We start from the raw sequence: 25,935 nt of genomic DNA on the forward strand, positions 1-25,935 counted from the left end.
ACTGAGCCACCCAGGCGCCCAGTCTTTGTGACTTTTAAAATGATTTTATTTTGGATTATCCAGTTGCACATTAATACATGCTTGTTCTGAAAACTTGAGAATGAAAATAGAGGTAATGGCTGTTCTCTCCCGTAGTTTAAGAGTTTATCCTTGTATCTGTCCAGAAAAATCTTTCTGCCTCTTTGTATACACAAACTTCCATGTGTGTGCAGTCAGCTTTAATATTACTTAAATTGTGCAAGATATGGTCCTTAAAAATATGTTGTTAAATGTTTGTAGTCATAGAAATATGTTTGCATACTTGCTCTTAAACTTTTATTTTGAAATAACTTCAAAGGTACGGAAAAGCTGCAAGAATACCCTTGACCCAGAGACCGATTCAAGTTCGTCAGTTATATCAATGATGTCATTTGTACGAAAAGGTTCAGACATTGCACTCGGTTGTTACATCCCTCTGCTCTCCTTCAGTTAGGCTTTCCTTGGCTTTCATGACCTTAGTATGTTTGAGGATTACAGATTAGTCATTTTGTTGTTTTGTTTTGTTTTAAAGATTTAATTATTTGAGAGAGAGAGAGTGCATGAGCCAGGGGAGGGGCAGAGGGACAGGCAGACTCCGCACAGAGCGTGGGGCCCAATGTAGGGCTCCATTGCAGGACCCTGAGGTGATGACCTGAGCCGAAGTCAGACACTTAACCGACTGAGCCATCCAGGCACCCCACAGATTAGTCATTTTGTAGGATGCTACTTAATTTGGATACGCTTGGCATTTCCTCATGATTGGATCTGAGTTATATATTTTGGCAGGAACATCACAGAAACGGTGCTGTGTTCTCACTGCATCCTGTCAGATTGCACATGATGTCAGTTTGTCTCACTACTGATCTTTTACCATTAATTGATCAAGATGTGTTTGCCAGGGGCGTCTGGGTGGCTCAGTCAGTTAAGCGTCTGACTCTTGATTCGGCTCAGGTCACGATTTCAGGGTCCTGGGATTGAGCCCTGCGTTGGGCTCCATGCTTGGCTTAGAGTCTACTTGAGGATTCTCTCTCCCTCTCCTTCTGACCCTCCCTCTGCTTGTCCATGCATGTGAGCTCTCCCTCTCTAAAATAAATAAATTTTTAAAATCTTAAAAAAAAAAAGATGGTGTTTGCCAGGCTTCTTCACTAACATAGTTTTTTTCTCTCTGTAATTAGTCAGTATTTTGTGGAGAGATACTTTGAGATTGTGTAAATATCCTGTACTTCATCCCTGCATCACTCACTAGTTTTAACATCTGTTGATATTTCTAGTAAGAGTTATTCTGACAGCTGCTAAATGCTAATTTTTTTATTCCTTGTACATAATTAGTTGAAATTCTTCTGCAAAGAATAGCTTTCTCATCTTCCCATGTATTCATTCAGTTAATTTATTTATCTCTGCATGGACTCATACATTACTGTTTTTATCAATGAGTTATAATCTGTAACCAGCATTATTTACTTTCATGTCCAGATTTTCTCAGATTTGGCCAGTGGGAATCCCTTTAAGGTGGTTACTATGTCCTTCGACATGTTCTAATCATTCTTGGAGAACCTCCTACTCTGGCACAGCTAGGTTTATCTTGTACTTTCCTTGATTCAAACTAACATCTAAACAGTAGATATGCTCATTGCTACTGGGATGATGCTACTTCTGTCCCCTCAGAGGATATAGTTAGGAAATATATTCATGTAAAATATAAAAAAATTATATTTATGTATATTTCTATATTTAGATACTGAAAACAATGAATTTATATCATTAGTTCCAATTCATATCCAAGACCCCTAAGTTTATTCTAGTTTCCTACTTTCTCTATTTATACCTCTTTTTTCAGTCAGTAAGAAACCTGCCTTCCTTTATCTCAGTTTATTTACCTATTTTTTCGTCTTAATGTAGCCAGTTTCCCACCCCACTGAGCCACTGTTAATTCCTGCTCATGCCTGCCTCATGTATTTTGAGCTCTGGGGGAAACAAAAGGAGGCAGGAGGAAGGAGGGATAGTTATTTCCACATATTTTATTAATACTCTTCATGACTTGGGGCACTTGGGTGGCTCAGTCGGTTGAGCATCTGATTCTTGGCTTCAGCTCAGGTCATAATCTCAGGGTCCTGAGATTGAGCACCCCCTCAGGCTCTGAGCTCAGCATGGAATCTGCTTGAGGTTCTCTCCCTTTCTCTCTCCCTCCCCACTGCCTCTCTCCCCGTTCATGCTCTCCCTCTAAAAATAAAATAAATAAAATCTTAAAAAAAAAATACTATGACTTGATTTTGCTTGTTTGACCTAACAATATGATGGTATATCTGGAATATGTCACATATTAATATATGTAAATCTGCCTCATTCTTTTTAATAAATGCTTTCTAGTCCATATGTACTAGTCCATATATACTATATATATATTTATATTTGCACATTTTCTATATTATGGTTATTAAAATTGTTTTTACATTTTTACATTAACAAACATCTGTGCATTGTCTGTATGTACATGAGATTTTCCTGATTAGTAGAATTAGAATTGGACATTAAAGGGTACTTTTGGCTTATGTGTATCTGTATATAGGACTTACCTGAGAATATAAATTACACATATACATATATGTTAAATTTTCATTTAAAAGGTAATAGAGGTTTGTGACTTACATAATAAAATAAAATTTAAAAAAATTAAAAAAAATAAAAGGTAATAGAGGAGTCTTGATCAAGATGAAAGTAATGTAATTATTACAGTTAGTTCTGAGTGTGTTATTTAGTTTAAAGCTATTATGTGGAATATGAACATAATTTCCTAGGTTATATAATAATATATCATAATTTTACAGGTCAGTTTGTGGTTCTCACTGTCATTTTGGTTAAACCTGACAGGATTTACTTTTTTCTTTCTTAGGTTATCCAAATGTGAAACATTTTTCTTGGGATAAATACTTAGAAGAAACCAATTCTTTACCTGCTCCTGCAAGAGCTTTCAAAGTGGTGAGTTAATCTGTTTTACACTATTTGATTAATTTGTGTTGACAGTAGTGTTCATTCATTGAAATTCAAGAACAGAAAGAGAACTACAAGTGAACCAGAATAGGACGGGGGGGGAGGGAAACAGAAGACCACAGAAGATGTTTTTGACTTTGTATTGTTTGCATCCAGAAGATACTTCATTTTGGACTTGTCTCCTTGGAAAATAATTCTGCTTGAATTGGTGCGGAATGAGTTGTTTTCTTATGGCAGACTTCTGTTTTTCCAGCTAGATATTCTGAAAAACCAAAACAAGACAGGATATTTTCTAATGAAAATTGTATTTAATGGTTCCTTTAGATTTGTTTATGGCAAGCTGAGATGCTGTTTTTCATTTTATTGCTATAAATCAGCATGTTTAATTATCAAAATACAAGGTCACCTGCTTTTTTTATAGTATCTTTCTAACCGAAGTCATTGCATCTTACATAAAACTTGGTAAGATTCAAAGTAAACCTCATTTCTTTGCAAGGGAAGAATAAGCAATGAAATGTATTTTAAATTTTATCTCTAAAGTAATGAAATGTATTTTAAATTTTTTTCATCTCTAACAACTTCCTTTATAATTTCTATTTTTCTGTAAATTTAAAGAAAAATATATTAAATATTTTAAAAATATTTTTAATGTAGTAGCCTAATTAGTCTATCATAGACATCACTTTTCTTTAAATGATTTTCTCATATACAAATTGCTAGAGTTTTTAATGATAGAATTAATTAGACGTATGGGCCCACATACAGAAAAGAACATCAAAAATTTTTGAGAGAAAAAAGTATATTACATGAAGAAAAGCCATTTAAAGGACGTATCTGATAGTAAATTTAGGATCTAAAAATGAATAGAGTCATGCCCTACTTAAGAATTTTTACCTGACTCTCTAACTTTAACTCAAGCTATTACAAAGAAGAACTGCATTGTACTTTGCTTTGAACTGGATAAAATCACATCACGATCAGTCTGCATGTCTCCTGTCACGTTGATACCAGAAAAGAAAACTATAATTTCTCTAGTTTGGTCTCCAGATGCCTTGCATTGATTGTTTTTTATCCTTCACATAATTTTCACACTTAATTTTCAGAGCCACAGTTCTGTTCTACCCAATTTAAAGAACAGGGGTGTGAAGTTCAGAGAAGTTAAGCAATTTGCCTAACATAACAATCACCTTGTCTTCTACAGCTTGTCACTTTTTGGGGGGTTTCTAGGTTTCTGCTGAGCACTGAGGCATAGGTAGAAAGTATAGGAGCAAAGATCTTCCGTACTCATTCCTGTTCTTACAAGAGGGATTCTTACAAGGGGTCTTGCATGTTTTGATGGCTAGTTTTCTTTTTTTTAAAGACATCTGCTTTTTGGTCTCATGATCATTTCTAATCTCTGTGTCACTTCTCTGCCACTTTCAAGTTCTTTCCCCTCTTTGTATAAATTATTTTAATGCTTGTTGGTTTTTGCCAAGACACCTCCTTCTAACTAATGAGAAAAAGGTCTTGCCTCCCTTATGGCTAATCAAATAACTGCAACATTTTGCATTTTATCTTAAGATCTTTTGCTTTCTGTCTGCTCCTGTGGCTGGGTGCTCTGGCTGTTTCTATTGCCTCGGGGTTTGGCCATGTGATTTGGGATTGTGTTTTTTGATAGGGAGGGTAAGGTCCAAAGCTGTTGGAGGAACTTGCGAGTTTGAAGGTTGATTCTGTAAATAGCTCATCTTATTCTGTCGCTGTGACACAGAGCCCACCTTCTCTTCCTGTGAATCTTACCATGTAAAATTTTCTGTATGGCAGAAACCTCCACATGGATTCCAGAAAAAAATGAAGCTTGAAGTCATAGACAAAAGAAATCCTGTGTTTATTAGAGTAGCAACAGTTGCAGACACGGATGATCACCGAATAAAAGTGAGTGTTCTCTGTTGGGGTTTTGTTTTATCTTTTTTACGAGAGATCTTGGATGGAAACTTAGCAGATATTTAATTTGTGACGCCCTATAATTAGTAAGACTATAGGAATATGCAAATAAAGCGGCTGTGCATCTTTGTCAATATTTATCCAGGTTTTCCTTTAATTGATGCAAGTTCTCTTTATTTATGACTGACATTTAATATGTTGTATCTACTTTTTTCTTCTAGCACACACTCAAAATATTAAAAGTCCGTCATAAATAATAGAGTGATTTCTTCTGAATATGACACCTCCTTCTCCAATAGTATGCTCTTTTTTTGAAAACTTGAAGGTTGATGTTTTTTGATGGGGTGTGTCAGATGTAGACTTTTCAGAAGAAAAGTACAGACGTACTCCTTTTAATATAGGATGAGTAAAGAGAAATAATCTTATAAAGATCAGATTATACCTTTTGCACGGTCAGCGAACGGTTAGGAAGGTGGATTCAGTTTGTTCTGTCCTAGGCTGATAACGTGAAGTGTAGCCTCAGTTTCAGGCGAGGAGCTAGAAGTTCTTCTGTTTCTGGCTTCGGTGTTAACTTCAGTCTCAAACCAGAGCAAGATACTACTTCACAGGACTGTTTGGAATTTCTCTTCAGAATAGTAACAGTTATGGAAACAACAAGAAGTTAGATTTTCATGGTGTTTTTACAGGGTAACAGTGTTCTTCCATTATTTGACGTTCGTGGTGATAACAGTGCAAGAGATTTCTGTTACTACCACTATTTTATCTGAAGCTGAGGTGCATAAAGAGTTAATGAATTAACTTACTAATTCTGGGCAGTGGCAGAACTAAACCGCAATCCTAATAAGCTCTAGGAGTCTAAATTTATGCTCTTTTTAAAAAAATAAATAAATCACATATTCAGCTATCTCTAATGAGATCATACATAAAAAGTTACAAAATAACCTGAAAAACATGTATAATGTGGTTATTTGTATAAAATAGAAATATTACTGTTTATTTACTGTTTTTAAGATTATATAATCATGCAATATTTTAGAAATTTATAAATAATAGCCTGTTAACCTTTTTCAAGTGCCTTTTCTTATTGTCTTTGGTGTGATAATGTAAATCATAAGGCAATCAGAGTATTTTAGGACCAGAAATATTTTTTAAGTAATCTAGGCTAGTGATCAGAGAAGTATAGAACTAAACAAAATATTACTTTTAAAAATCAAATTGGTCAGAATTGAAAAAAAAAAATGTGTTTTGGTTTGGGTGCATGAAAAGTTTATTCTCTTACATAGCTGGTAGGAATATAAAGGCTCTCGGCCTTTCTAAAAAGCAGTTTGGCGAAAGCATCAAAGTCTTGAATGCTGCTAACCCTTTAATTCGAGAATTTCAGTCCTAGGAATTTATGTTAACGGAATTAACCAAAGAGAATATGCAAAGATAAAGACTACAAGGAAAATAGAGCAGTGCCGTTTATAGTATTTAAGATTGGGAACAACCACAGTAGGATATAGGTAAAATAAATTACTATCTATCTATAGGATGTTAAGTATTTAATATTGGCAAGTGAAAAAAACTCAGATTTACTATTCTGTATGATGTCTGGTATTGTTTTTTAAAAGCATATTATGGAAAGAAACTGACCAAAATAATGACAGTGCTTCTCTTGGGGGGCTAAGATTATGAGTGATTATAAATGATTTTTTATAATTATAAATGAATTATAAATGGTTAGGTTTTCTTTTTAATGATCTGGTTTCAGGAATACATAGTAATTACTTTCATAATAAAAAAATTTCAGGGTGCCTGGGTGGCTCAGTTGGTTAAGCAACTGCCTTCAGCTCAGGTCATGATCCTGGAGTCCCGGGATCGAGTCCCACGTCCCACGTCCCACGTCAGGCTCCCTGCTCAGCAGGGAGTCTGCTTCTTCCTCTGACCTTCCCCCTCTCATGTGCTCTCTCTCTCTCTCTCTCATTCTCGCTCTCTCAAATAAATAAATAAAATCTTTAAAAAAAAAAAATTTTAGATTAACTCTGATTTTACATGTGAGAAAATTTTGGCCCAGAGAAGTCAAATACTCTAAAGTGGGTAGTTCACTTAACTAATAGGAAAAGTTTGGACTACAATCCAAGGATCTCTTTTTGCTTCTGGGTGAATTCACTTTCCAATACAACATCTGGTTGTTTGACACCCAAAAAAGATCTGGCTATGAGGTGTGTAGTTGACAGTTATCTTTTCACAATTGGTGATGTAAATTTCATAGCGAAAGGTGAACCACTAAACAAGTTACCTGTGTGTTTATGAAGTCCTCAGAAGCTCAATGAACAGATAACAATGACTCAGTTTCAGAATTCATCAGAGCCTTCTGAGAATTACAAAAAGCTTTCATTAGTAGGAGTTTTTCTAATAATATGGGAGATGATGTCGCAAGAATGCTTATCTTTCTTTTTCAGGAAGGAGGAGAAAAAGCATATAGAGACTAAGTCGTTAGCGTAGCTTAATATTTTAATATTTTAACTTTTTCAGGGAAAAAAATCAACTCTTCAGGAAACAAGATCAGCCTTTAAGGGCCATGATCTATATCAGACCTTGAGTTATTACTGTTAAAAATTTTAAAACGTTCATATATTTCATCACATGCTGAAGGAAAACAAGCAGAATGTTTTTACTCTCATCTATGTTTTGGGGACAGTGAGAACGTAATACAGTCCTTCCCCATCCGTTCCCACACTCACATTTCGTTCCCCATACGCACGAACTTGCAACTTTCCTTAGCTGCTGCTTCTGACATTTTATCCCTCATTTTCAGGAGTAATATCTGTATTCAGCTGTTTGTCACTCCATCAATTTTAGGTCTGGTTTATTTCCTTCCTGTTAGGGTCATTTAGGATTAAACTCTTAAACCATATCCATCCCTACCCTTTACCCTTTCAGTAGCTCTTTCACATTTCAAAAGAAATTTTCCCCGTCTTCTGTGTTCATGTTATTATGAGTAAGTAAATCTTGTTCACTGCTGAGCAAGAGTAGTTTTTTTCTTATGACATTTTGTTTTTCCTGGAGTCAGTAATTTCTTGTGTTCTGATTTTTTTTATTTTCTGTGCTCATAGTATCATAAGTCTACAAGTGCTCCAATAAATCTGCCATGTCTTTCTGTCAAAAGCCCAAGTGTATTTTTTTAAACCTGCTATCTGTATCTTTTTTTCCTTGAACCCTTTTTCCTACAACTTAGCAGTCACCTACGGTGATCTGGGTGGTTCTGCTCCAAGCCTTATCCAGAGCTTTCATCCTGAAATTGCTCTTTGCTGACAGACTATGTTGTATTTCATTTTTTAAAATCACATACTTTTTTTTTTTTTTAAGTATTCTCTTATCTTGCTGAAACACATCTTTTTATATAACTTTCTAAGAAAGGGTTGATGAAAAGCATCTTTTTTTGACTCCTTGAATGTCAGTATTACTGGTCTTACATTTGATTCATACTGTGACTAGGTGTGGAATGCTGGGTAGAGAACCATTTCCCCTCAGAAATTAAAAGCATTGTTCCACCATCTTCTCACATCCGGACCATCTCTCTATCCCTGATCCTCACGTGTTTTGTGAATTCATGTCTTGATGTGAGTTTTTTTCCATTTATCATGCAGAGTACTCAGGCTTTTTACTGTGGAGCTTCATGTCCTTCAGTTTTTGGAAATGTTTCTTGTCTTACTTGTTTGTTGACTTCCTTTTGTCATCGTATCTCTTCTCTTCTCTTCCTGCTACTCTGGTGTTAAACCTCTTGAATTGACCCCTTGATTTTCTTATACTTTCTTTCTTGTTTTGCTTCTCTGATTTTTTATTCTACTTGCTTAGAGATAACTACTCTATTTTCCAAAACTTATGTTGCATTTTTAACTACAACTCTGATTTTTTTTTTAATTTTCAGCAGTTTTTTTCTTATTTTCTAGTCTCCCCCCCTTTTATTTTTTTATTTTATTTATTTATTTATTTTTGGTGAAAAAATTTAGATTTAGCCAGCTGGACTCAGTTTAGGTGATTCCAATTTTGTTGGCAACATCCAAAGCATCATAGTCAGGAGCAAGTCGAACATATGCCTTCTTCTCTCCATCAGGCCTGATCAGGTGTTGACCTTGGCCATGTCAATGTCATAGAGCTTCTTCACAGCCTGTTTGTTCTGGTGCTTATTGGCCTTGACATCCACAAGGAACACAAGTGTGTTGTTGTCTTCTATTTTCTTCATGGCTGACTCAGTAGTCAGGGGAACTTGATGATGGCATAGTGATCAAGCTTGTTTCTCCTGGGGGCGCTCTTTCGAGGATATTTGGGCTGCCTCCGCAGATGCAGTGTCTTCGGTTGTCGGAATGTAGGTGACGTGTGGATCTCCTTTTTTCTGTGACTGTGGATGCCTTTCAACACCGCCTTCTTGGCCTTCAAAGCCTTTGCTTTGGCTTCGGCTTTGGGAGGGGCAGGGGCTTCCTTCTTAGCCTTTGGCGCCATCTTCGTAAAAGGCTCCCCCCCTTTTAAATGGCATCATCTTTTTATTACTTGAAGCAATGTTGTTTCTTATCTGAGGATACTGGTGATCGTTTTTCTTCTGTTCCCTGCTTATGTCTTCTTAATTTCTTTATTAGTCTCTGCTCTGCTTTATTGGAGCCTCACCGCAAACGTCAGGTCCTTGACTGGCTGTCTCCTTCAAGAAAAAGGCACTCAAAAAGTTAGCTGTTTTCATGGGTGGGACTTAGAGACGAGTGGACTTCACCATTTGATAAGAAAGCGAAGAGCCAGCTTTTTCATAGGGAGATACCCATTTTTGGCATCTGAGTCCTTCTCTGGAGGCTTTCCGTTTCCGCCAGTCTCTTCCCTGGCAGCCGCTGTATGAGACAGAGGGGACTGGGTTGGAATATGCGGCTCTTGCTTAGTTCCTGTATTTTCTGTCCCACCCATTGCCATGGCAGGTTTGTTCCAGAATTCAGAGCCTTAGTGATTTTATTTCTCTACAAGGTAAACCTCTACTCTCTGGCAGGGTTGTTGAAGGGGCAGTTACCTTGGTGGGTGGAGTGGTGGAGTGGGGAGCAGACTAAGGGAGTTCTCTTACCTGCTGCCACCAGATTGAGTCCTTCTTGGGTTTTGCCCAGTACATCCATTTGCTCTGGTCCTGTTCTTCTCAGGCACCTGGGCTGCAGCCCACCCACTCTATCCTGTAGGTCAGCACTCCTCCTGCATTTGCCTTCCGCACACATCGCTATCACTTCTCACCTGTCAGCCACTTCTCTTCTCCATTTGTCCTCCTGGCTTTATACCTTTGCAGATATAACTTTAATTTCAGAAGAGGGTGAAGATAAGCAGTTGGGTCTATAATGTGCTTTACTGAGTTGCCTTTCACGAGAAAAGAAAATCTGACCAAACCTTTCTCTTTTTAAGAAATAGTGTGCTTTCTAAAATATTATCTGTCTTATTCTTGATAAGTTGTCAATAACAGGTATTAAGGTTTTATGAAGTTTCCAAAAAATGCTTCAAGATAAAAATGTATCCAGTTTCCTAAACTGTAATTTTAAATATGTGTGAGTTAAGTCTTCCTCACTGTACTTTGATCCATAATCGTCTTATTTTCTTCCTTCCTTTCTTTCTTCCTTCCTTCCTTCCTTTTTTTTTTTTTTTTTGAGAGAGAGAGAAAGAGAGCAGGGATGGGGGGAAGAGGGAAAGGGAGAGAGAGAATCTTAAGCAGGCTCCATGCCCAGCGTAGAGCCCAACTTGGGGCTCGATCTCACAACCTTGAGGTCATGACCTGAGCCAAAATCTAGAGTCGGACACTTAACTGACTGAGCTTCCCAGGCACCCCTCATCTCATTTTCTTCAGATTTTTTATTAAATTCAGCATTATTGCTGGGTTGCTTTCATATATACTTGTATTTATAGTGGAACATTTGTATTATAAATATTTGGTATGTCTCTTGGGTTTGTAAAATTTTTAAATATTTCATTTTGTATGTTTATGTATCTTCCTTTCTTGTTCTTTGTTAGACATTTGATTTCTTTTCAGAATAGTCCCCAGCAAGAGTAAAACTTAACATTATTAAAGTGTCTGGTTTTTTGTTTGTTTAAAACCTCTCAATATGTCAGCGACTGAAGTAGTAGAAGTACAAAAGATGAAGTAAAACTATACAAACTTTAATAAAACTATTTCATCTGGTAGGGTTAGTATTAATTTTTGCATATATTGATTTTTATATAATTTCAGATAGCATTTTTAAGTGTAGTTGGTACTTATCAGAGAGAATTTTATTGTTACCTCTGTTCATAATATTTAAACTAAATTTTATCTCCGAAATTGAACCCTTAAACTACCGAAATTCTCCAGATTGTCCACCAACCTAGTTTATAGGAGGTATTAGATTTATCTATGGTATCTAAAGTACATAAATCTTAGATAGATAACTTCTCATTGCCAAACCAAGATTTCAGTTTCACGGAAAACTATGAAACATTGTGGTCACCAGATATGCTAGATCTACCATAAACATTCTTAAAGGCATATGTAAGGAAACTTTAAAAAGAACCCTTTTATTTATGATGATAGCAAGATTTTCAGAGACTATATTGATGTACAATAATGTACCAGTTAATGTCCATGGGTCTCAATTCTGAGAGCACACCACAGTTACTTAGAAGTTGAGTAAACAACGTATGTATGCACAAAACCAAACCTATGGATTAACAATCTCCTAGGAAGGCTCAGCCTTTTTTTTCCCCCCTTTTATTTCTTTCTCCTTTTCATCACAGAGAAAATTCTGGTGTGTATCCAGGGTGGAGAACCATTTATTTGTTAGGATTGAGTATGTTTGCTCTAGAAAGATACCTGAATTTTTTAAAAGGTAGTGGTTTATCTACAACAAATCAGACATGAATCATGTGTGAACATTGATTCCAGTGTAAAAGAAATGGGATTTAGGAATAGCAAGATCAGAATCCAGGAAATTTTCATGTTTCTAGTAAAATAGAGTAATCACTTGATTAGTTGAGAATTAAGACACTTTAAACTTTCTGTAACACTAAGTTATGTCTGCTCATTTTTTGGTAGCATTGATAGCATAAATTGATATTTTTAGGAAAGTATCATGAATGTCATCTCACTGTTAGTTGAGCATTGTTTTTGATGAGAGGAAAGGAAAGGGTTACTTTAAGTAATTTTCTCTGTTACTTTTATATTCAGTGTATATGAATGAAATGAATAATTTTATTTGGATCCTTGAATTTTAGGCTTGGTTACTCCTCCTGACTAGCTGTGTGATCTCTTCTCTTCTTTAAGATAATACCTATGATTTCTTCCAGGTGTGGAATTCTGTGGGCTTTGATTCTAGGATTAATTGATTTCTCAGCTTGGGAAAGTGGATTCATTGTTTTGAACTCGTATACATGTACTTTAACAACTCTGTACTATTCTGTCATACAGATAGATGTACCATAATTTAGTTAGCCAGTCTCCTAACGGTGGATACCAAGGTTGTTTTCTACTATAAACAATGAGTTGAGTTATTGAGATTATCAAGTCAAAGATGATATATTTTAAGTGACTGTTACTGCAGATAACACTCCAGAAGTATTTGCTAATTAATACTCCTGTCAGTAGTCCATGAGAAAGCTTTTTATTCTCATACTCACCAGCTCTAAGAATCACCAAAATGAAACATTTTTGACACGTTGAAAGAATTGCATCTTGTGGTTTTAATTTGTAGTTTTTTGGTTATAAGTGAAATTGATAATCTTTTTATGTTTACCAACTATTTATAGTTAGTTTCTTATTTATGAGCAATTTATATTTTTCATCTTTCTATTGGGCTTTTAATCTTATTATGTTGATGTCTGATATCTGTATAAATTAAGGAACAGAGTACATTGTTACATATGTCATAAATGTGTTTTTCAGGTTTCTCATGGGTCTTCCATCTTTTTTGTGGTATTTGCCACTCATTACAGAATATTTGCCACTCTCAAGTTTTAAATGCTCATGTAGTCAAACTGAACAATCTTTTTTTTTTTTTTACGGCTTTTGAGTTTGGTGTCTTACTTACAAAGGTTATCCTACTCTAAGATTATAAATACATTCACTCGTACATTGTTCTAGAACTTTTATTGTTCAGCTTTTAATGTTTGCATTTTTTACCCATCTGGCATCTGTTGTCTTGTTAGGAGTAAGGGATTCACAGACTTAAGGAAATCTAGCTGGCAGACTTGATGTAAAAGTAAAATACATATAGCCTTTTGGTAAATCCTTTCACCCTAGAAGATAAAATATATGTAATACTTAAAAGCTACCTAGCTGATCCTTAGTGACCCTGCCTGGGGGACCAATTGCTCTTTCACGTGGTGGCCAATAACAATGGCACTGACCACTCTTTAAAACCTCTTTGAGAGATATTGTAATTATTTATGAGGAAAAAATGATATTTAGAAATGCGTTGGATGGAGAGATATTTTGTAAACTGGGTGTATTTCTAATAGGATGTTGAATTTGTTTAAAAAGCCTTATTAGCATAACTCTGGGAGAGTTGACTTTTATATGGAAGACCCTTCTGGCTCTCCATTCCCCCCCTCCCATCCTCACTCCCTGCCCTGATTTATTCATTACTTAAGTAATACTTACTGGGTGTTTGGTGTTGCTTATATGAAGATGTTATGTATTCAAGTTGTTCTAGTGTTGGAAGATATACATAATAGTATCTCTGTAGAAGTACTGCTGGAAAAATGCCTTTGGCAAGACATTTCTTGATGGACAGATAATTTAAAGATAGGTCAAAAGTGCCTGTTTTCCTCATAGTGTAAATGAAATAATTTAAATAATTGAAAAAATATATTTGGTATTAAACCTACTGTATAATTTAGAAGAGAATGAAAATGGCTATGGTGGGTAGAACTTCTATTGTAGGATTTTTTGTGACCTGAATTGTACTGTTAATTTCTCTTTGTTACCCAGGTTCACTTTGATGGCTGGAATAGTTGCTATGATTACTGGGTAGATGCAGATTGTCCTGATATTCACCCTGTGGGCTGGTGTTCAAAAACCGGGCATCCTCTTCAGCCTCCTTTGAGTAAGAGACACAAGGATAACTTAAATAAATGTTTCCATGTTCTTGTGTAGGGTCCTTAAAGTGTTCTTTTCTCCTATCCTTTTCTTTCTACTTCTTTCTCACTGTGTATTTCTTCTCTATATAATCCTTTTCCTCTTCCTACATTTTCAGTCACATGGTAGTCACAAAAATATAAAAGAAAAAATGTAATGTTTGAAAAAGCAAAGTTTATATAGATTTTTTTACTTTTATTTAGAAGTACTCCTCATCTTTTAAAATTGATACTGAATTTTTGGAAGATAGTTTGTCAGACTTAGTCTGTCAAAATTTAATGTATCAGGAGTGATTTTATACTATAGTTTTGCAAAATGTTACCATTTCAAGAAACTGGGCAAAGTGTGCAAGGGCTCTCCCTATGAATTATTACTTAAAACTGCATATGATTTACAATAACCTCAGTAAAAATTTCCTTTAAATTCAATTTTTAAAAAAGTAAGCACTGAGAACTTGACATACTGTAATTTCAACTTTGAAAGAAAACATATATATTGTAGCAAACAAAATATAAGAAATACAATAGATTACTGAGGGGTTTTAAAAAGTTTAGCGTGCAGTCCCCCATCTAGTGGCTTCATTTCTGGATGCTACATACAGGCTGCATAAAGGTACAAAAATTCACATGCATGCCGTTTCTTACAGTATATTTAAAATAACAAACCTTAGAAACAGAGATTGGTTAAATTCTGGTGCATTCATAATACAGACGCTGTGCCACAGCCATTAAAGAATATTACCACTGAGATGGAACTGAAGTTAAAGACCAAAGGAAAAAAATGTTTCAGAATAGTGCACATCTGTGCTATCCCTTGTATAGGACAAAATGAAACGAAACCAAAAACTTGATATGTGTATATATACACACATGGGAATGCTTAGAACAACATCTAGCACATTACACATTAATGTAAGTGGTCAGGATGAGGGAGTGTATGAAATGTGGAGGGGGTAGTATGAATGGGATCTGTAACTGTTTCTCTGTATTCTGGTGTGGTGTCTGAAATTTTCACAGTATACCAGTATTCACATACTAATTATGTACTTCATGAAAATTGGAAGAATCTCCTCATTAATTCACATTTAGATGTTTCTGGAATTGGACATTGAAAGAGGGTTAGATCAAAGTCTACCGTTTCACTATTGAAGAAAGATAAATAGTGTGAACAAAAGCATAGGGAAAAACCTTTAAAAATAAAGACTTTTAAGATTTTAAATTTTTATTTTACAGCCTTCTGGTTAACTTTATGCCCCTTCTTTCTTTCTCTCATTTTTTTCCCCTTGCTTTCTTATAGGCCCCTTAGAATTAATGGAAGCTTCAGAACATGGCGGATGCTCAACCCCAGGATGTAAAGGGATTGGCCATTTTAAGAGAGTGAGACACCTGGGCCCTCACAGGTATGTGGTGCTGCCACTCACACAGGAATTCCTTATGTGGTCAAAGACAGGGTGCCCATCCCATGTATGTGTAAGATAATGATTTCCATGTGTACTAATAGATGTGAGCTAATTTTATATTTTGATCTATACGAAATGTGGTTTCCATGGTGATCCTATAAAAACGAAGAGTATATCTGTAGTTAAGTCTTCCTGGGAGAAAAATGCATTCACAGTCTAAAATGGATTTACTCTAGCTATTTGCCTTTTCTTGACAGCCTGACCAGGTGTACAGATACTCACCTTCTGAAAGAGTCACTTTGGGTTGACCGTTAATAATGAGAAGAAGGCAGACCCTGTTGAAGGTCTTTGTTTGGTAGAATACGCTATGATTGGGGGACTCAACAATTTTGAATAATGAGAAGTGAGATTATCATAGATTATACCAGCAAAGATCACAAGAAGCACAAATATAAATAGTCACACTTGAGAGTGCATTGATCCAAAACAGGGTTTTTCAGTATTTTTCATTTACCCCTAAGTAACTTAAAAAAGAAACCAAAATTATACATTTGAAATTTGATGTATTGTTTAGGCAATTTGGGGCTCTTTGGAGACATTTAAAAATATTACCAAAATACCTAGAAATTCCTATGATTTGACTGAGATTTTCGAGGAACAAAAGCATCACCTGTTTAGGGATGAATTAAAATAATCATTTGTCAATGTAAGTGTTCTAACTACATGTTAATTGGGTTACCCAGTAAGGAAAATGATCCCTTGTTTATCTAGTCTGTACACACTGTGAATCTGGGTCTTTTGAAAAATCTGAAGATTGCACTACCTTTTCCTCTAAGAGTTAATAGGAACTGTAAAATTGGTGTAATTAATGCTTCTTCCTCCTTCCTTCCTTCCTTCTTTCCTTCCTCTCCCTCTCTCTTTATTTCTTTCATCTCTGCAACCACAGATACTGCTTATCTTCCTTTTGCAACACTCCTCCTGAGATTTTTATGGGTTTCAGTCTGTTCCAGAGTAAATAGTCTAAACATAGGGTGGTGATTCCATTTGCAAATACCCATTTAAAAATCCTTTTCAGGAGTGCCTGGCCCTCTCAGTCGGGAGAGCATGCGACTCTCGATCTCAGGGTTGTGAGTTCAAGCCCCACATTGGGCATGGAGCCTGCTTAAAAAATAGTAATAATAAAAGAAAAAAGAAAAAAAAAGTCCTTTTCATTGTTTGTGTAAGTGCCAACCCAAAGTTACGTGATTAATTTAAACTGAATTAAAATACTACACCTTAAAAGTTGTTCGGTGTTGCTGAGTGAAGGCAGCTAGATTATTTTTCAGGCGTTATGTAAGTCTAAGTGCCAGAAATAATTCATTAGCATGCTAAATTTCCATTGTGTATTAATAAATTATTTCATTCACTGAATATTTTTGAGGAGTTTTTTTTTCAATAATAACTAACGTTTATTGAGTATGTATTCACTCTGCACAAGGTATTGCTCTGTTTTACGTTTATGGATAACCTTCTGAACTACCTTATTAGTTTTAGTATTATTTTCTCCCAATTTTCAGTGAGGCCACTGTGGCACTGGAGAGGTTTTACTGACTGACTGCTGGTGAGGGAGGGACAGGGATTGGCCCCCAGTCTTGCTCAAGGGTCTGTGCTCTTGACCTCTCCCCTCTCACTGCCTCTCAAGGCCCCGCTCCAAGAATTAGTCACAGACCCAACCTTCAGAGAACTCAGGGACTAATGGAAATATAAAGCTGTACATAATTAAAATACAAGATACAAAACAGTAATATTGAACCTTTGACACGTGTATCAACCCCAAGATGTTCATTGGACTGAGGCAGTTTGTTCCAATTATGAAGGAAAAGAATAAAGAAGCTTTTTAAAAAAAAAAAACAAACACATAAATATTGGTAGGTTGTTGGGGTGCAGTTGAAATTTTTGTTTTGGCCTTCTGGAAAGGAAACCCACCTTAAAGCAATGTCCATCGTCTCTTTAGGAGTGCTTCTGGTCTGAGCATAGAGGTTTGCCTGTCATGGCGAGGTCTTTGGTGACAGTCCTGTCCCCTGCCTGATGGCGCTTGCCGCTCATTATGACTACCTTTTCCCCACTGTGCCAGGGACCTCTGAGGGTTCCTCAGCTGAGCCACACCCATTTCACAAAATTTCAGTGATCATCTTTGGAGCATTTCTTCAGAGATGCAGCGTTGTATTTGCTAAAAGAAGGGGGAAATTGTGGAGAGAGTCGTGGAAGATTTTACGGAGAAATGTGGTAAAGAAATCTTTCAGTATAATTGGAACCAGTAGAGAATTACTCATCTTTTTGGAAGGAGAGAGGAAGCAGTAGACCTTCTGGCTGGAAGACATGTATTGATAAGGAAGTTTGTTGCTCTGTCGGATGGAAGGCATAACTGGCAGTTCCGTGCGTGAGTCTGGGGCAGAGTTAGTGGTTGGCCGAGCCTCGGGGAGGAGGAGGGTGCGTGTGGCTCAGACAGTTGGCAGCTACCGTCAGCTGCTGCAGTCGTCCCTTCTTCTGAGCCCTTTCAGCTGGCTTTCCAGAGTCTCCCTGACTGTCCTATTTACAACACTCAGAGCTCTGGGTCTGGCAGGGTATTAATCCTTAACAGGCACAGCCTGTTTTCCATTTCATTAGTAGACTGTGGAATAGCTGCAGCATCATGGATATTCTCTAAAAGGGTCATTTCAATGGCGTTTACTTTTGTCCTTGCCGAGAATGCTGTGTTTAGGAAAACATAATGAGAAAATTCTCTTTGGATTAATTTGCGGAGAAACTGCATAAATCAAAACATGCATTCTTTGCCTAGATAACAAGGAAAGTTGCTCTTTTAGCAAGAATAATCAGTTTTATGAACACATAAGCAAAAGGCTGTGTTTTGACTAGCAGTTGTTGTTAGCGTCTCTGAAAAATTATAATAGTTGAATTTGATGTAAGAGGTGTTAGAAATAGAACATGTGTCTCAGCGATGAAATTTGAGAATGTGATGTTTTCAGATGTTGAAATGTAAATAATCAGTGAGTGAGTTGAGTGTGGATGTTATTCTTATCTCTAGGGATATTCAGTAGCCAGATGGCTCAATGCTCTCTTTCTAGCAAGGGAGCATTAATCTGGGTGGTATCGTGGTGTTTCCCTTTGTCGATTCATTTGTTTCGGCTACTGCAAGGTCAAAGAAGGGGAGGAGATTAAAGGAGAACTAAAGTTATATGAAAGTAGATATTCTGCATCTCTAGTGCCTTCAGAAGTGAATCTTTTCTATCCAAGATTTGATTATGGAGAAAATAAACAAGAAAAAAATGGGGAGTATTTCCAACAACCTCTAAAAGGTCATTGTAAAGTCCATGGAAAGTTTTAAAAATTTGAACAGACACCTGCAAACTATAAACATCCTATTGATTCAACACCCATCCATCCCTGCATTCCAACATACATTTACTGAGTGCCTGCTTTGGGCCAGGTCCAGGGTTAGGTGATGGGCCGCACAGACGAGAGGGTCCCTCCCTCTAAGGAGGCCAGTCTGGTGCAAACAGTTTTTCGTAGAGGCATGAATGGGGTAGCACCCTTTCCCTGAGGCAAGCAGAGAGTCTCCACCAATGAGGCATGTTACGGAGTTTTTAATGCTGTTGTTTATCTTTGCGGATGCTCTTTTACAGAATAGCGGTTATGTGTTAGTCTGCTTCTCCTTTTTGAATAATGACAACAGGTGGGATTTATTGATGACTTCCTATGTTCCAGGCACTGTTGTAGGACTTAATCTGTGATCTCACCTAATCCTCACAGCAGCTCTGTGACGCAGGTGCTGTTCTAATCTCTGTTTTACAGGTGAGGACATGGGGTTGGAATAGTTAAGTACGTGCCCAAGGATCAGACAGTGGCAGAACCAGAATTCATCCCAGGCTTGGATGGCACTTCAGTCTCCATTTGTAACTCCTAGACTCTCATGTAAAGCAAGTGGCCTGATAGAGCCGCCTCAGGTTTTTGTCATGACGGAGTGTGAGAACGATTATGCGATCACTCGGAAAACTGAAGATATTACCTAATTGTTTAAATAAACGTATTCACAGTTACAAGGATTTTAAAGGTGGCAGTGGGGAGAAATGAACAAGACAGTCTGTTCCCCTTTCCTCATAAGCCGGACCAATCTTTTCTAGGAAGAACTGCCTCCTTAGAGGGGTCGGTGGGATATTTGTGTGCAAAGCTGATACGGAATTATTTGCCGGTAGAACAGGGTGTACCCTAATAAAATCCTTATGTAGATAGCTGTGTAACCCTACATGAATTCCTTCCTGTGCTCTCTGAGGAACTATGTCGTGGTAAAGAGTTACATGTATGTGGATACATGTGTATGCCCATTTATACATGATACACACAGCTTAGTACATGAGAAACTAGAGATTATAAGCCTAATGAGAACCCACTTTCTCTACAGAAGTTTGATCAGCACTGGTGAGTTATAAAGTTAGTAACTTTTAAAACTGTATGAACCTTGTAAATTTAAGAACAAGGAAACTGGCAAAGAGGTTAAGTAATGGCTCAATGCATATTAGCTCTATGACGGCAGTATCTTGCTCGAAGACGGTACTCAGAGGGATTTCATTGTCAGAGATTACGGCTAAGGGCATTCTTTGATATTGCAAGGTACTGTTTGCCCCCATACAGTGTAACAGGGGACAGCCAGAGTTCATCATCAGACTCTGCCAAGAACTGATAAAGTGACACTGAGCAAGTTCCCTTTTTAAAGCCTCAATTTCTATGTCTGTAAAACAAGTGTTAGACAAGGAACAACTTCCCAGGGTTGTGGGAGTTAAACGAGATAATGCAAGGACAGCACTTAGCATGTGTAATGCAGTTGAGCCGTGGAAACTCTAGTATTGCTCTCATCCTCATTTTACAAGTGAGAAGACACGGTCTCACAAGTTGTGCATACTCTTCAGTAAGTGGTGGATAGGGTGGCAGAGCACCTTAGAACCAGGTTCCTGACTTCTGTCTAAGGGATTGCCCATCACTTGAGCACACTTCATTTGCATTTTGTGGCATACCTTTTTTTTTTAAATCACTACCCACTTCAGGAACCAGCTGGCTTCCTTCTCTACCCCATAGCAGGTGTAAAAATGTGAGGTATGTAAACCCATTTTACTTCTCTCAGGATTCAAAGGACGAGAGGGTGTCAGCATAAAATTGATAGCTGCTCATGACGGGACTCCCTTGATAGATCAGCCTGGCCCATTAGTAAATCCATGCTGGGAGGGCTGTGCTCGCTTCCCCTGCTTGAAGTTGAGAGTTTGAAATTCCTCTCTGGCCCTAACAATCCAAAAAGGCAGATAGTTAGACAGTAGGTCTTATTTTGTTTTGCAGTCTTGCCTTTCCGTGAGCTGTACAACTTTGTATGTAGTGATCTTAGAGAGATCTATTCTTCCTTTACTTAGTCAACAAATAGGTGAAGGGACTGTTCTCATAGATCTTATATTCTAAGACTTCTAACTGTTCACTCTCTGTGTAGTTGGGGATATGCAGCCCATCTTAAGAATACTGTGGGTCTTCCCAGTGTGGGAGTGGGTGGGGTTAAGAACAGGACTCTCATTTTCTTTGCTTCATATCTGATAAAACCCTAGGGTAGATATATAGATAGATCTTCAGTAATTGTAAAGCCAGGTGTTTAACTGTGAGTGAAACATGATGGTTGCAGTATTTATAGGATTAGCATACTGTTTGTCAAAAAAACCAAAGAATTATATTTAGATTTTTTTTTTCTTGCTGTCACAAAATGCAAGGAGGTAAATTTGTCATAGAAATACACAATATGAGGAAGAAAGGATGACAGAGTTAAAGATGACAATCTGAGGCTTAGTTAATATATTTCCTTTGTCAGAAACAAAGATTCAAAAATAGCAGGAGGAGCAGGTTGTATTTCTTATCTTTTTTCTTCAGAAGAGGGGAGTTCATTGAAGATGATGAATTTGGTTTTAAACATGTTTATTATGAGGCAGCCCTGGGTCATTTATATTTTGTCTGAAACAAGATAGGTGTAAGGCAGGGCTCCACGTCCCTCAGGGGAACCACAGGGAGCAGGGCCTCTCCCCCTTCCTCAGGCCTGTGGCACTTACTGTGTGGGCAGAAAACCGAAATGTAGCCAAGCAGATGCTACCACCTGGGTCTTCCATCAGGAGAAGTGATGTGAAGGCAGGTCACACTTGGTGTTTGCAGTCTCTGTGGAATTGGGGGTTGGGCAGGTGTGGACATAGCTGAGGGGTTTGGGGAGCGAGTAAGGGCCACAGCCCCAGGAGCCCCCCATCCTGTGTAGACTGTGTCTGGGGAGGAGAGCTGGTTGGACCTTTCTTCCTGACCAAGCCTGACTACTCAGCCTTCCTACTGACTTGTCTGATGCCCTTTAGTAAGTTTATTTCTGCTCAACTTAGAATTGGTTTTTGTTACTTATATCCATAAACACTAATTAGTACAAATATCCCATAAAGGATTCCATGAGGTACTTGAAGGATTCTTGTTCAGAAGAGACATTGTGGTTGGTGATGAACTCTCCCTTCACATCATTGCTGAATGAATAAAAATGAGTTAAAATAGTATGCCCATTCACAGTAAGATAAATGAAACAGTGCGCTCGTCTTACTGAGTTACTTTGTTGCTGTGTGACATTGGGCAAGCAACATCTCTACTTCATTGTTTAATAAACAGTCCACAATTCCTGATGTTGTCCCCAGATCTGCTTCTCTCTCATCATTCTCATCTCAGGGGGGAAAAAAAAAGAAAGAAAAGAAAAGGCATCCCTATGACCACCCAGGTCTTCAAGCCAGAAACCTACAGACCATTCTTAAATCCTTCTTTAATGTCATTCCCCATCACCCATCCATGCACAGGTTCCTTTGGAGGGATCGCAGAGGTACCATGACCGTTCAGCCACCCAAATCCAAGTCACCATGATGTCTTTACAATTACATAACTTCTTTTGCTCCAATTCTGTCCCTTTGAGATCTTCCCCCCACAAAGCACCCTGGGTGATTGTTTTAAATTGTACATCAAACCATACCATTCCCTTATTTGAAGGTCCTCCAGTGGCTTCACATCAGATGTAAACTAACCAACTGAGCTCATGACCCATGACCATGGCCTACCAGACACCACATAATACTTCCCCTGCCGGCCTCTAGTGTGTACCCTCCCCTTGCTCACACACTCGGCCGTCGATGGTCTTCCCCCACCACACATGCCGAGCTTTCCCTACATTTGTGCTCTTCTTCCCATTTCCCAGAATGCTCTTGCCCTGTGTGGACAGAGCAGGCTTCTTCCTGACCTTGAGGGCACTGACCAGATGCTGCCACTTCAGGGAGGCCCTTCCTCACCACCTGGGACAGCCCCGTGTTCTCCTTTAGGCCATACCCCATGGCATGTGTCACTATGTGAGGCTCTCTAATTTATGTTTGTGCAATTGTGCATGCCCATCTTCCCCCAGAATATCAGCCCCATGAGAGCAGAGATCTTGCCTTTTTATTTTCCATTGTTTCCAGTGCCTAGAAAGATAATTAGGACTTAATAGATACTCGATAAATACTTGTTGAACAAATGAATGAAATAATTAAAGATTGAAGTCACCTAAGCATTTTAAGCCTAGTTTGTCTCATGAAAAGCCTTCCTCATAGGATATTGTAAAGATTAAGTAAAATACTGTGCTTAGCAAAGTGCTTGATATATAGTGAGTGCTCCATAAATATTACTGGTTATTGTTTTTGTTATTGTTGGGTTAGTATTATATACATTTATGTCAACACATGATCAAATGTTATTTACGTTTATCTTTTGCATAGATAATAATGTAGAGTAGCATGTAGTTAAATAAAATAAAGATTGTGTTTTAGCTTGTAACGTATCTGTGATAAGTTTTATAGGCCATTATCAGAATCACTTAGTTTTCAAACTCTTCCCTCCTCCTCCTAGGAGAAGGTATCTGATTTTTTTTTGGTGGAGAATAGACATGCATTGTTTAAAAATTTTCCCTGGGTGATTATCAACATTCCCACTATCACCTAGAGAGAGGAAAAGACATGTAAGACACTAATATAATTTTTTTAAAGATTTTATTTATTTATTTGTCAGAGAGAAAGACAGAGAGAGAGCACAAGCAGGGGGAGCGGCAGGCAAAGGAAGAAGCAGGCTCCCAGCTGAGCAAGGAGCCTGATACGGGACTCGATCCCAGGACCCCAGGATCATGACCTGAGCTGAAGTCAGCTTAACCGACTGAGCCACCCAGGCGCCCAAGACACTAAAATAATTTATCTAAGAGCCAACAATTTCCAGATTTAAGGAGGCTTCCTAAGACCAGAGGGGCAAGATGGGCAGGTAGTTGGGAGGGTTCGTTAGGTATTGGAGGCCTGAGATACAGAGGTTGCCCAGTTGTTCTGGAGCCTGGAAAGCTGAGGCCTAGGCAGAGGATTATACTGACTTAACATTGATTTAACAATTAGTGACCTAGATTTCCTTTACTTGGATAACAGCAATGATCCCCATATGGAACCTGAGAGACCAGCCAGGGGTCCAGAGGGCACCGATAGAAGGGAAATGAGCTGGATGGGTTATGATCCAAGTTGGCATCTGGGCTCCTTTCATATCAGAAACAGGATTAACTACAGATTGATATATGTATTGCCTAGGATATCAGATGTACAGCTGGACCCGGAGCTAGGAACATGGGGGAACCCCCTTCCTTTGGAGGGACAGCTGTTATAAAGGAAATGATATGGCCAGTGCAGACCCTGAGTCTGGAGGATCACTTTAGGAAGCAGATCTGTGCCATCTGTCCATCACCAGGCCTCCAATGATGTCTTAAGCATTTCTCTCTTGGGGCTGATTGTTCCTATAGATATGCATAGGCTCTGCCCTGGACAATACAGAGGGGATCCTTCATTGATCATTGCTCAGTTCCAAAGATTTCATCAGATTGCATCTAAACATCTATCTAGTGCAAAGACACATTTTCTATCAGATATACTTAAATTATGTCTTAGAGATAAAATATTTCATATTTATGTGTTTAATCATACATATACACATATGTAAATATATATAACATTCAATTAAATTTTGGGATTTTATATTCTATAGCCTGTCATTTTAATTAGAGGTATGTTCTAATGGGAATGTTCTTTTCTTTTTTCTTTAATATTTTAGTGCTGCCAACTGTCCCTATTCAGAAATCAATTTGAATAAAGACCGAATTTTCCCAGACCGTTTAAGTGGTGAGATGCCTCCGGCTAGTCCATCATTTCCAAGAAATAAAAGGGCAGACACAAATGAAATCTCTTCATCTCCTGAAATCAGGTATTAAGTGATAATATTAGTGTTGTTTAGAAGTACTCTGGTTGAAAGAGGTTTTCTATCTCAGATGTTTTATGTTCTGTGTTATCTTTTCTTGGACATTATTGAAAATGCATTTGATTTAATGTAAAATGATGATGGAGATCAGTAGTGGACTTAAAAAAATTAGGCAGAGAGTTTATAAAAGTGTATCTAAATGAGACAGGCTTTCTTCTTATTTGTTCATCTTTTAGTTGAAATTTTTTGGTGTTAGAAGTTTAGAAATTCCAGTCATTTTACTTCATGCCAGTTCATATTTCCAAATGAACTGATCAATGTCTATATAGAGCCATCCTTTATGAGAAAGATGTCAGATTTTTGTGAAGAAATGTACATTATTTCTTTTTCATGCTCATGCCAAGCACTTGCATATGTGTTATTTCTTTTAATTATTAAAATGTTAATTGTACTGCATTTGACCCTTGAATGACATAGGGGTTAGGGGCACTGACCACACAATGAAAATCTAAGTACAACTTTTAAGTCCCCAAAAACTTAACTACTAATGGCCTAATAGTTACTGAAAAGCCTTGCCAATAACGTAAACAGTTGATTAACACATATTTTGTATGTTATAGATACTACATATGGTATTCTTACAATGAAGTAAGCTAGAGAAAAGAAAATGTTATTAAAATCATAAAGAAGAGAAAATACACTTACAGTAGTATATATATATTTATTTTTAAAAAATCTATGCATAAGTGGACCTGCTTAGTTCAAACCCATGTTGTTCAAGGGTCAACTATATAAGCTCAGTCATTTAGTTTTGATTTCACTTGTAGAGTGAGTTGGAATGTTAAGCTCAGTGGATTATTAAGTAAAGAACTAGATTTTGTTTGATCTTTAAATAATAGGTCTGTGCCATTACATTAACTGAGGATACCACTAAAAAAGAGAGCAGATTAGTGGAAAGATATTCCTTAGTGCTTAGGTTTTGGGAGTTTCTTTTATGGAATATTTTATTTATTTATTTAAGATTTATTTATTCATTTGAGAGAGAGAAAAGAGAGCACGCTCATGTGTGTGAGCAGGGGGAGGGGCAGAGGGAGAGAGAGTCCCCAGCAGACTTCCCACTGAGTGCAGAGCCCACCTCAGGGGGATCCCATAACCCTGAGGTCATGACCCAAGCCAA

The 25,935-nt window shown here is 37.5% G+C and overlaps 1 protein-coding gene and 1 pseudogene across 8 annotated transcripts in view; one reads left to right on the forward strand and one right to left on the reverse strand.

Annotated features, from left to right (window-relative positions):
• The window catches only part of L3MBTL3 (L3MBTL histone methyl-lysine binding protein 3), a 120,553-nt gene that overhangs the window by 66,109 nt on the left and 28,509 nt on the right, over window positions 1-25,935 (forward strand). For all 8 annotated transcript variants that reach the window (XM_031031603.2, XM_006736654.3, XM_031031605.2 and 5 more), the window contains 5 exons: window positions 2,909-2,994; window positions 4,807-4,917; window positions 13,883-13,997; window positions 15,326-15,428; window positions 24,615-24,764. In XM_031031603.2, coding sequence (XP_030887463.1) covers window positions 2,909-2,994; window positions 4,807-4,917; window positions 13,883-13,997; window positions 15,326-15,428; window positions 24,615-24,764 — 565 coding nt within the window. The remainder of the gene's footprint in view (window positions 1-2,908; window positions 2,995-4,806; window positions 4,918-13,882; window positions 13,998-15,325; window positions 15,429-24,614; window positions 24,765-25,935) is intronic.
• LOC115942077 (large ribosomal subunit protein uL23 pseudogene) lies at window positions 8,930-9,408 on the reverse strand (annotated as a pseudogene).

Source organism: Leptonychotes weddellii, chromosome 8 (assembly GCF_054177405.1).
Source record: "Leptonychotes weddellii isolate Sample4059 chromosome 8, ASM5417740v2, whole genome shotgun sequence".
In the NCBI taxonomy this organism is placed as follows: domain Eukaryota; kingdom Metazoa; phylum Chordata; class Mammalia; order Carnivora; family Phocidae; genus Leptonychotes; species Leptonychotes weddellii.